Genomic DNA, 11209 nt, shown 5'->3' with positions numbered 1-11209 from the left:
TCTAACTATTTTTCAGTTACTTTCTTGCACTCCTTATTTAATCTTTCATATACAGCTTCTAAGAACTCTCTATCCCTCTCTGATGATATCTGTTGTTTTCTGTCTCTGATACTTATTCTGAAAATAATATGTAAAATATATTTACCTCAGTAAGATAGCCAAGGTTTTGACGTAACGACTCAAAACAGTAATATATATATATATATTAATGTACGAGTTGGAAAATTTAACCAGCTTTGGCCGCCTAGTAACAATACCATTGAGTCTTCATTATTCAAAAAATTATATGAAGATTTGAGCAAACTTTGACATAATAAACCTGTTAGTAATGTGCATTTATTAACAAAGGCATCCTTATTAAATGGCTTGTTGACTTTTATAAATATACTTTAGCCACAAGGGGAATTTTAAAGCATTGAGGTTTGTGTTCTGTAAGAAACCCGCTTGCATCTGACTAAAAGCGTATCATTTCTTTATTCAGTTACACTACTGAAACTCTGCGGCAAAATATGTAAATGTTCAAGTATCAATGTGAATTATTTCAAAGACTTAACCTTTATACATACAAACAAGCGGAAGTATTTCTTCACCAAAAAGGAATAAATCTAATTAATGAAAATATTTTAGTCAGACGTCCCATTTCCCCTTTCTTGATATCAAAAGTAACATCATCCAATGTTTTTATAAAAAAAATTGTTGTCTAAATAAATGGCCTAACCTGTCTTTCTTAAGCTGTACAAGTCTTGTTCTCAGCTCTGCTAAAGTTTCTTTGACATCTATTTTAGCCGACACGTTTGAAGGATGCCTCTTCACTGACGTCATTTTTCCAACTGAGCATGTTTTAACATCAATTACTAAATTTGGCTCTTCATTATTATCACATTTTAAATCACTTGTTACTTGTTCATTGTCATTTATATCAAAACTTGAGCAAAGAAAATCAGATTCTCTTCCTGAAGTCGTTACATGTTCGGATTTAATTGGACTGATATCATTCTCTATAGGACTGAACTCCACTGATTTCCTTTTAGTTATAGTCAATGACTCTTGATTATTGTCTGTTAGTTCAGAAATGTTCTGTTCACCAGTTTCAGTAGATGTCTTATCAGTATCGTGCTGAATCTTCAATTCCCACATTATCTCATCTACTAAACTGCTGCCCCTTTTATTAGATGAATTTCCAAATGTATCAATTTCAAAGTCAAAGAATAAATTATCATCATCACTATTTGTATTTGTTTCATCACTTTTCCTACAGCTTTCATTTGACTTGCTGCAGTTACTCACGCTTCCTGTTGTTGGTGATAATGAAGATTCAGTTACACTAGGTCTTTTCACCTGAGTATAAATAGCACCAGTTTCACACACACTAACTCGTGGAAGACTAGAATCTGTGAAACAAGGATGTACTTTTGGAGAGTTTCTGTTTCTATCTAATGAATTAAATCTGTCTTCAGTTGATTCTGAGGAACATATTCCACTATCACGGTTCTCATGGTCACCTGATCTCGTCTGTTCATCAGGCAATGATGATGATGATTGTCCTCTTGGTTTAACAGATAACTATAATAAAAATACATATTATTTAGCGAGAAAGATATTTTTCAGAATAATTCAGACTTAAGACCTTGAATCTGTTTTGTCACAAGATAGATCCATATTTTTCATTTCTTATGTTCGTAAAGCCAAAAAAAACAATAACCATAAGAACAATTAATGAAAAATATTCTATATGCATTTTTTTTAATCATTGAAAATCATTTTCTTCCTTTTTCCTTTATCTTTTAATTGTTTTGATTTGTTTGACTGTAAAATAAAGATCGATATTATTGTTGTAAAAGATGCTTGTGTGTTTACATTTCAGTTTGCGTTTAGTTTGAGTTTGGTTTTACGCCAATTTTAACACATTATTTCTCATATCTTTGCTGTAAGTGCACCTTACAGGCTTTACAGGATTAAAAAATAAAAACTCAAAAAGGGAAAAATTTTGGGGATTACAATTTGGAAAAATCATTGGTAAAGGGTCGGTAAAATCGAGTTATCTCAACAGCTTCATGATAAGGATGCGTATCATCCATATAGCCCTCAAGTCCTTTAGGTGTTTTCTGTGTGCTCGTCTCCTGCATCAGAACTCGAAGCCAGGAACCAAGCTCCGTCCAATTAATTGGCTAAATAACCAAATAATAATACATGTCCAATAACTGGCTAAATAACAAATAATAATACACTTCCAATTAATTTGCTACATAACAAATGAATAATACATGTCAAATTAATTGGCTAAATAACAAAATAATAATACACAAATACACCTTCTATTCAAGATTGCCTAACATAGATAACTAGAAATGTGTCATCATGCCACGGATGCCCCCGCATGCAGCCAAAATTTCAAATGTTATAATATTTAGTTCCAAATTTGTTTGCACAAATTTTTTTTTATTTTTTTCATTCTAAGTTCAAAGCCCTTAAAACTTTTCAATGTTAACACAAACCATTTTTATACAATGTTCAAGGCACTGAAATTATTCAGTCTTAACCTTTTAAAAATAGCATATTGCATATTTGTAGCCAACATAATGGCTATATACATTTCCACAAAAGTATGAGTGCTGAAACTGAAAGTTCAAAATTTTTCCAACATTCAGGAAAGATAAGTTTGTCCAAAATCATTGAACCACGACCAAATTCAGACTTAAACTGCTTTTCCTAAGATGTATCTATATTATTTTCAAAGTGAAAGGGACATAACTCTGCCAAAAAATCATCGAACCATGACCAAATTCCAACTTGACCTGCGCATTCCTTTGACATATCCATATGTCAATTTTGAGTTGCATATGTAACACTGTTGGGTTGATAATGAACAGAAAACTGTAAATTTCATATCATTTTTCAAAGTGAAAGGGGCATTACTCTGCCAAAAATCATTGAACCATGACCAGATTCAAACTTTGTCTGCGCATTCCAAAAACATATCCCATATGTCAAATTTGAGTTGAATGTGTAATATTGTTGGGGAGATAATAAACAGAAACTGAAAATTTCATATTATTTTCAAAGTAAAAGGGGCATAACTCTGCCAAAAATCATCGAACCATGACCAAATTTGAACTTGACCTGCGCATTCGTTTGACGTATCAATATGTCACATTTGAGTTGAATGTTTAATACTGTTGGGGAGATAATAAACGGAAACTGAAAATATCATATTATTTTCAAAGTAAAAGGGGCATAACTCTGCCAAAAATCATCGAACCATGACCAAATTTGAACTTGACCTGCGCATTCGTTTGACGTATCGATATGTCAAGTTTGAGACGAATGTGTTGTACGATTGGGGAGATAATGAACGGAAACTGAAAATTTCATATTATTTTCAAAGTGAAAGGGGCATAACTCTGCCAAAAATCATCGAACCATGACCAAATTTGAACTTGACCTGTATTTTCTCATGACATATCCATATGTCAAGTTTGAGTTGAATGTGTTGTACCATTGGGGAGTTAATGAACGGAAACTGAAAATTTCATATTATTTTCAAAGTAAAAGGGGCATAACTCTGCCAAAAATCATCGAACTATGACCAAATTTGAACTTGACCAGTATTTTCTCATGACATATCAATATGTCAAGTTTGAGTTGAATATGTTGTACCGTTGGGGAGATAATGAACGGAAACTGAAAATTCCATATTATTTTCAAAGTAAAAGGGGCATAACTCTGCCAAAAATCATCGAACCATGACCAATTTCGATCTTGACCTGTATTTTCTCATGACATATCCATATGTCAAGTTTGAATTTAATGTTTTGTATCGTTCGGGAGATAATGAACGGAAACTGAAAATTTCATATTATTTTCAATGTAAAAGGGGCATAACTCTTCCAAAAATCATCGAACCATGACCAATTTCGAACTTGACCTGTATTTTCTCATGACATATCCATATGTCAAATTTGAGTTCAATATGTGCAACGGTTATTAAGATAATGAACGGAAACTGATGATGACGGAAGGACGGAAGGACGGAATGACGGAATGACGGAATGACGGAACAGGGTAACACTATATGCCCCTGCCATTATATGGCGGGGGCATAAAAATGAATCCCTTAAGAACGTCCAAAACGGAAACATTAAAAATGTTGCAGGCTCAATTTGATGTAGCGTGTTCATGAATGGTACTTGAAAGTGCTAATGTCCACAGTAAAACTTTTTTACCAAACCTAGTATTATACTAAACTTGATCTTGGGTTTAATACATAAATACTTCACCTATCGAATTAATGGTTTTAACCAGGCAAGTAATGGTTTTAACCAGGCAAGTGTCCTATTTTTTGAACCCTATTACTCAAAAGTAACAGCAAACATCACATAGAAATTACATTTCAGAAGCATAATGCATGTTGTATGTGTCCAATACCGGTATTTAAGATATAATTACGAGTATTGTGTAAAATCTATGACTTCGACAAAATAACAGCCTTTTAAACATTCATATTAATATTATATCACTTAAGAGACAGAGTCGTATATAACATATTTCAACAGAGTACTTTAAAATCTGTAGAAATCAAAGTGCCTTCAAATCTACTCAAAACTCAAGACTCATTGTCTTCACACATACCTCTATTGTTATTTTCTCCCTATTATTTTCCAGGATCATTAGACCAAGCTCGCTTTTTGTTTCCTTGATGGCTCGCTTTAATATACAATTCCTGAGAAGAAATTCCAACTCGCAAACTTCACTCGTTTGTGTCCGATAACATTCAAAATTGTTCTCATGTACAAGGCACCAACGTTTTCCCCATTTACGCTTGTTGAAACTACTGTATACATCGACATAACCTAAAATGGATAAAGACTAATTATTGTTTTCCAAAAAAGGGTCTCTTTTCAATATATTGGTGACAAAACTTGATTGCTCATTATAAATGTATAGCAATACTAAAATACAAGAGTTTTTAAAAGTTTGGATTTTAAACTTCACATTTGGCTCTAAAAAAATGATTTTTTTTTTACTATATTCATGAGTTAGAAGCAAAAATTAAGACCACTTAAGTCAATAAGACAAATTTCCTTCGCTTGTAGAGTTGTCAACTCATGGAACCTGTTTCCCAGTGAAATAGTTTTATCCAAGAATGTGCATGAATTTAAGTCAAATTTTGATAAACACTGGCGGTGGAAAAAGATTCAAATTTGACCATATTTATTGAAAAAAACCCATATCGGAGCGGATGACAAGATAACAGAACTCGAAGGGACTTATAGTCCATAAGGGACTAATAAAGTTTCCCATACATCACAAGGTACAGGTATCACAAGGTATGATAAATATCATTTTACATAATTATATATATTAATGTAATGAATGAATAATATTAATAAAATTATCTAGCAACTATCCTATTCTTACCCTGATGTTTAATATGTTTTTTCATCTCCACAGGAGATTCAAAAACGGACTCTTCAATATGGGTTTCCGGGATGATTGTACTTGGTTTTTCTGCCACTTCACTCAGGGACGATTGAGAGCAAGATAACTGCCTCACCCTCTCAACAGATGGTGACCTTTCTGCACCAACACTGGAAGGTTTCCGGAAGGAGGACCTTTTACCGAGAGATTCAAAGAATTGAGTGGCCTTGAAAGCAAACGCTCCCATTTTGACTGTCTTCACTCCTGATGGGTCTGAAAAGGACAAAAAGTAACTTTTAAATACTATGCTCATCTTTAGGTAAAATCCTTTCATTGCAGAATTTATAAAAATTTAGAAAATTCTCACTAAATAGCTCTTATTTGATTAAGAGAATGCACAAATTATTTTTGGGAAGCTGCATTTCCTATTACTGGTCAAGTTTATTTGTTTTTTTAAAAAAATTTAAAACCGGGGTGTTTTACTAAAATTATTTACCTCTTTTTGGGAAAAATTGGTTTATTTTAAAAATTTTTTTTTAAAAATTAAAAAAGGAAAAAAAATTATCAAAAAAAATTTAAATGTTAGAAAAATGACTAGGATTTTGATTCAAAACATAATTAAGCTTCTTGACATGCGCTGCTGTATTTTAATGATACCTTACATATACATAGCTTTACTTAAAATTGCTGAATTCGTTTTGTGAACAGCCAAATATCTCTAGATCATTATTTTCATTATTTGGATTTACTTTTCCAGCACTTGCTTAATTGTGTAGCAAGTGTTCAGAACTGTCAGCTATCTGAGGTTCTAGGTCTTAATTGAGAGACGTCAATTAGCTTACAAAATGGACTTACTTTCAAAACTTTTTAAGAAATGAAACAAATTCATGTCGGAACTGTTATCATGAATTCATAATATACCTTTCTGTTTCACATAATATCCAATTTTGTCTGACCAAAAAAAAATGTTAAAAAACGAAAAGCACCTACCCTTCCTTTTCACTTTGACAGTTCCTGGTTCAACTTCAAAACCATCTGAACTTACAAGTGAGGCGTTAGAACTTGATAACTGAACATTACTCTGAAAAGTAATAACATAATTGGTGAATCTTTTAAATAAACTGGACCTGTATGTATCAAGACTTTTATCAATTCGTTTATAGGAAGGAATATCTATTTTTGTCTTTGAGGTTTATCGCCATGCCTGTCTGCAGAGATGACTTTGGCTATGACTATGACAGTAACATATTTCCTGGAAAAGCATGAGCATTCATACTTGGACATAACATTCCTCTGAATTAGAGCTTCATTTAAATGTACTAATACTTAAGTCATAAAATTTCTAAAACTTTCAAAATTCAAAACTTTCACGATCATTTTCATCATTTACAGGTCAAGAACATATTTTACTGACATACATGTGTATATTGCTACAACATACTTGTTCTTTACATTTCCTATTGGAACTAAAATGATGATCGTTTTCTTTTCCAGTTCTGTTCATAGCTATTGCATTTAATTTATCATCAGTTATCAAATTTATGACATCTAAAACAAGAAAAAGAAGGGTAACCAGTTGGTACTTTCGAACCAACATACTCTTCTAGTAGTCTCCCTTACAATTACAGTATAAATCAAACTTAAACTCTCACATTAGCTTCCTTTTGATTAGATAAATCAGTTCAGTCTGTCTTCACAATTGGAATTATATTTTAAAAAGTACACTCTAGTGACAGCTCGATCCTAAAAATATGAATAAATATAAACACTTAAACTAAGCTTAATAAGAAAAAAATTAAAACATAGTCTTTTCAGTTGAGTACCGATAAGTGATTCAAAACACTTACATTTGCCATATGATATGTCCCGTCTGGGTTTGCTATCATTGAATTTCGTGCAAGATGCATTACAGACCCCGCAGCCCTTTGACCTTTTGCTGCTGCATTATTATGCTGTAATAAAAGTAACTGGTATTGAATTACAATGTACTTACGACAGTTTCAATTTTAATACGTAATTTTTTGCATTTTGGTCTTCATACATTTAACTACTACCAGAATCTTTCAAAGTCATTAATTCACTTCATTGTCTTTACTTTCACATAGATTTACAAGGCTTTCTGGTAAAGTATCATTTATTTTTGAAAAATTAATATTTGCCATGCACTTAATCCAAGAATTGGTAATTGTGTAAGTATGCCCTATATTCTGACAGAACCTTAAAAATGCACTAGATTTTCTTTTCAGATTATGCAAAGTTGCTTAGATGAATAATGCTGACAAATTTTCTTATTGCTCTTTCAAAGATGTTATCCAATTATATTTTCATTAAAGAACGCCTACCTCACACCAAATAACTGCCCACTCTTTAAACTCCACAAGAAAAACATATGATTCAAAATTATCATGGTCCAAATGTATTTCAAAACTCCGCCTTCCTTCCCTTTTATGGAATGATGCTTTATAGCCAGTTAACAATATCACAAATGAAGGTCGAGAATCTGTTTTATCAACTTTGTAACAAACAAGTCTTCCATTGGTAAGTGCTACAATTTTTCGAGTCCACGTTAACTTGCTTCGGTAATGTAGCTCACCGGACATGACAACATCTTCGAGCATACCAAATGGCTGAGTTATCTCCCATAGCGACGAGAGGGATTTCCCAAGCTTCCTGTGGTGCGCTATATGCTTCCTTTTAACTGGTCTGAAACAAAAAAGTAATATATAATATTTGCTGAACGTTACAAATTATTATTCGTTTTGTTTGCGTTTTACTAAACTTGGTTGAAGTCAGGACATCCCTTTTGTAGTTGCTGAGGAATATCAAAATCTTGACAAATTCTTAGACATGCATAGTTTCTTTTAGATGGAACCAATTCATTATCCAATAGTGCAAAGAAATATTATTATAAAATTAACAAGGAGAGACTTTCACAGAATACAGACCCTAACATTAAGCTACACAATGCCACCAGAAAAAAAAACCCAGTCGGACATTGATCAAAACAAGGAAGTGCACAAAAGACATCCAGGCTGTGGTGAATAAGCCAAAATTGTAATTAACAAGCAAAACCATTTTATGTTGTATGCTTGGGCCCATCGATGATATGTGTTATTTTAAACCTGGGCCCTTTGATATGTGTTATTTTAAGCACTACTGGATGAGCCATAAACAAAGACAATGAGTTTTGGGATGTCTGGATACTTCAAATACACACCTCGGTAGTTTGTATTGCGTTGCATTCTGGAATCCTTGCCCCGGGAAGAGTACCAACAAACTTCATCCAGTGAGTCACATGATGCACCATCATATTCTTCTAAAAACAAAGAAATATAATAGTTTTACTGCAGATTCATGTATAACACATAATTAGAGCTGAAGCAAATTAATGTCCCATACTGTCATAGCTCTGAGCATACAGAGTTTGTTTACGGGCTTGCTCTTACCACTACCGTCCATCAACAGGTTTAATCAAACCAGGGATGTTAACCATATCCCTGATTTAAACGAACCAGCAATATTTTCAATTTTGTCATTTTTTGGCATTCTTTAATAAAACTTCAATGAATTCAAAAAGCCTAGAAACATAAAATTTGAATTTCTTACATAGATCAGCTTGGGCACTTAAAACAGACATGCAGATATGTAAAAGATATTCAAAAAATATACTAACATTAAATTGAAAATAGCTAGTATTTTGTCTTATTCTCAGCCGATTTAGTTTATTATTGATGAGTCATTTTTTCACAATTAGAGTAATTGTTCTGGAAAAACAAAGTGATTGAATGATCTGAAATTTTGTATACAAGTTATTGGTCTAGACCTACATTATACAAATGGAACATTAAGCTCCAAATATTTCCCTCTCATTTATAGCAGTTTTACTCAAACTTTTTTTAGGCATTTTCATATTTGTACTCCTCCTTTCGTACTTTTACTGTCAAAACATGTTGTTCAGTAATACACATAAAGCATTGTATCACAATAGTATTGTAACAACACAATGAACTAAGTTGAAAAGAAATAACCATGCATTTGAGTAACACTTACGCTTAAATCAAATTTGCTTTAGAGGTCGTCTAAATTCCTATGGCATGACTTATGCATCCGTGTCTAGATATTAAAATTCATTTTAAATATTTGGTGTTGATTTTATACTTTGATAAACACATGAAATGCAGTTTATTTATCATTCATATTCAGTGGAATGTCATAAACTACCTGAATTTATTAGAATAAAAATTGTTACACACCATTTAGCAGAAAATAGATTAAAAATTTGTTTCCCTTTTTTACTCACCTGTTACAAATTTGACAGGGGTGAGCCCTTTTGTGATCGCTTTTCGGTCCCGGCGTCCGTTCTCGTTTCCGTCCGCCACGTCCGTTGCGTCCGTCGTCCAATCGTCCGTTTAAACTTTTTACTTTAAATGACATTCCCAATAAACCACAAGGCCCAATTTCAATCCAAACTTCACAGGAATGTTCCTTTGGTGGTCACCTTTAAAAAATTGTTCAAAGAATTTAATTCCCATGCAGAAACTCTGGTTGCCATGGCAACCGAAAAAAAAACTTTAAATATCTTCTTTTTAAAAAACCATAAGAGCTAGAGCTTAGATATTTGGCATGAAACATCTTCTAGTTGAGTGTCTACCAAGTTTGTTCAAATAAAAGCCTGGGTCAAAATTGGCCCCGCCCGGGGGTCATTGATTTTCCCTATATGCATATAGTGAAAACTTAAAAAATCTTCTTTTAAAGAACTCAAAGAGCTATGGCTAAGATATTGAGGATCATCAAACATGTTCTAATAGGTGTCTATCAAGTTTGTTCAAAGAAAAAAGCCCTGGGTTCAAATTGGCCCCGCCCCAGGGGGTCATTGATTTTCTCTATATGCATATAGTAAAAAAACTTAAAAAAAATCTTCTTTTAAAGAACCAAAAGAGTTAGAGCTAAGATATTTAGCATGAAAAGCATGTTTCTAATAGGTGTCTACCAAGTTTGTTCAAATAAAAGCCCTGGGGTCAAAATTGACCCCGCCGGGGGGTCATGATTTTTTCCTATATATGCATATAGTAAAAACTTAAAAAATCTTCTTTTAAAGAACTCAAAGAGCTATGGTTAAGATATTTAGCATCAAACATGTTCTAATAGGTGTCTACCAAGTTTGTTCAAATAAAAAAGCCCTGGGGTCAAAAATTGGCCCCGCCCCGGGGGGTCATTGATTTTCCCTTAATAATGTGTATAGCAAAAACTTAAAAATCTTTTTTGAAAAAAACCCAATAGCTAGAGTTAAGATATTAAGCATGAAAACATCTTTTAGTGAGTGTCTACAAAGTTTGTTCAAATAAAAGACCTGGGGTCAAAAATTGGCCCCTGCCCCGGGGTCAATTGATTTTCCTTATATGTGTATAGGCAAAAAACTTAAAATCTTCTTTGAAAAAAACCCAAATAGCTAGAGTTTAGATATTAAGCATGAAATATATTCTAGTAAGTGTCTACAAAGTTTGTTCAAATAAAAACCCTGGGGGTCATAACTGGCCCGGCCCCCAGGCGTGGTCATTGTTTTTAACTATATGTGTATAGTAAAAACTTTAAAAAAATCTTTTTTTAAATAGCCCAATGAGCTAGAGCTTAGATGTTTAGCATGAAACATTTTCTTATGGGTGTCTACAAGTTTGTGCAAATAAAAGCCCTTTGGTTAAATTGGCCCTGCAATGTTTGGGGGGGGGGGGGGTTGGGGCGGCCTATATACAGGTGAGCGACCTCAGGGCCATCATGGCCCTCTTGTTTTGGT

At 33.1% G+C, this 11209-nt stretch overlaps 1 protein-coding gene across 1 annotated transcript in view; it reads right to left on the bottom strand.

Moving 5' to 3' along the window:
- Positions 1-5: 5 nt before the first annotated feature.
- The window catches only part of LOC132736992 (uncharacterized), a 31977-nt gene continuing 20773 nt past the window's right edge, over positions 6-11209 (bottom strand). The window contains exons 7-16 of the mRNA XM_060724222.1: positions 8623-8734; positions 7761-8121; positions 7266-7370; positions 6409-6499; positions 5419-5691; positions 4630-4850; positions 1999-2168; positions 1628-1634; positions 719-1563; positions 6-117 (exon numbers count right to left, since the gene is read on the bottom strand). Coding sequence (XP_060580205.1) covers positions 6-117; positions 719-1563; positions 1628-1634; positions 1999-2168; positions 4630-4850; positions 5419-5691; positions 6409-6499; positions 7266-7370; positions 7761-8121; positions 8623-8734 — 2297 coding nt within the window. The remainder of the gene's footprint in view (positions 118-718; positions 1564-1627; positions 1635-1998; positions 2169-4629; positions 4851-5418; positions 5692-6408; positions 6500-7265; positions 7371-7760; positions 8122-8622; positions 8735-11209) is intronic.

The sequence above is a fragment of the Ruditapes philippinarum genome, unplaced genomic scaffold (genome assembly GCF_026571515.1).
Source record: "Ruditapes philippinarum isolate M1 unplaced genomic scaffold, ASM2657151v2 ctg3556_1_1_1_1, whole genome shotgun sequence".
Classification (NCBI taxonomy): Eukaryota; Metazoa; Mollusca; class Bivalvia; order Venerida; family Veneridae; genus Ruditapes; species Ruditapes philippinarum.
This window is presented reverse-complemented; position numbering and strand designations above follow the sequence as displayed.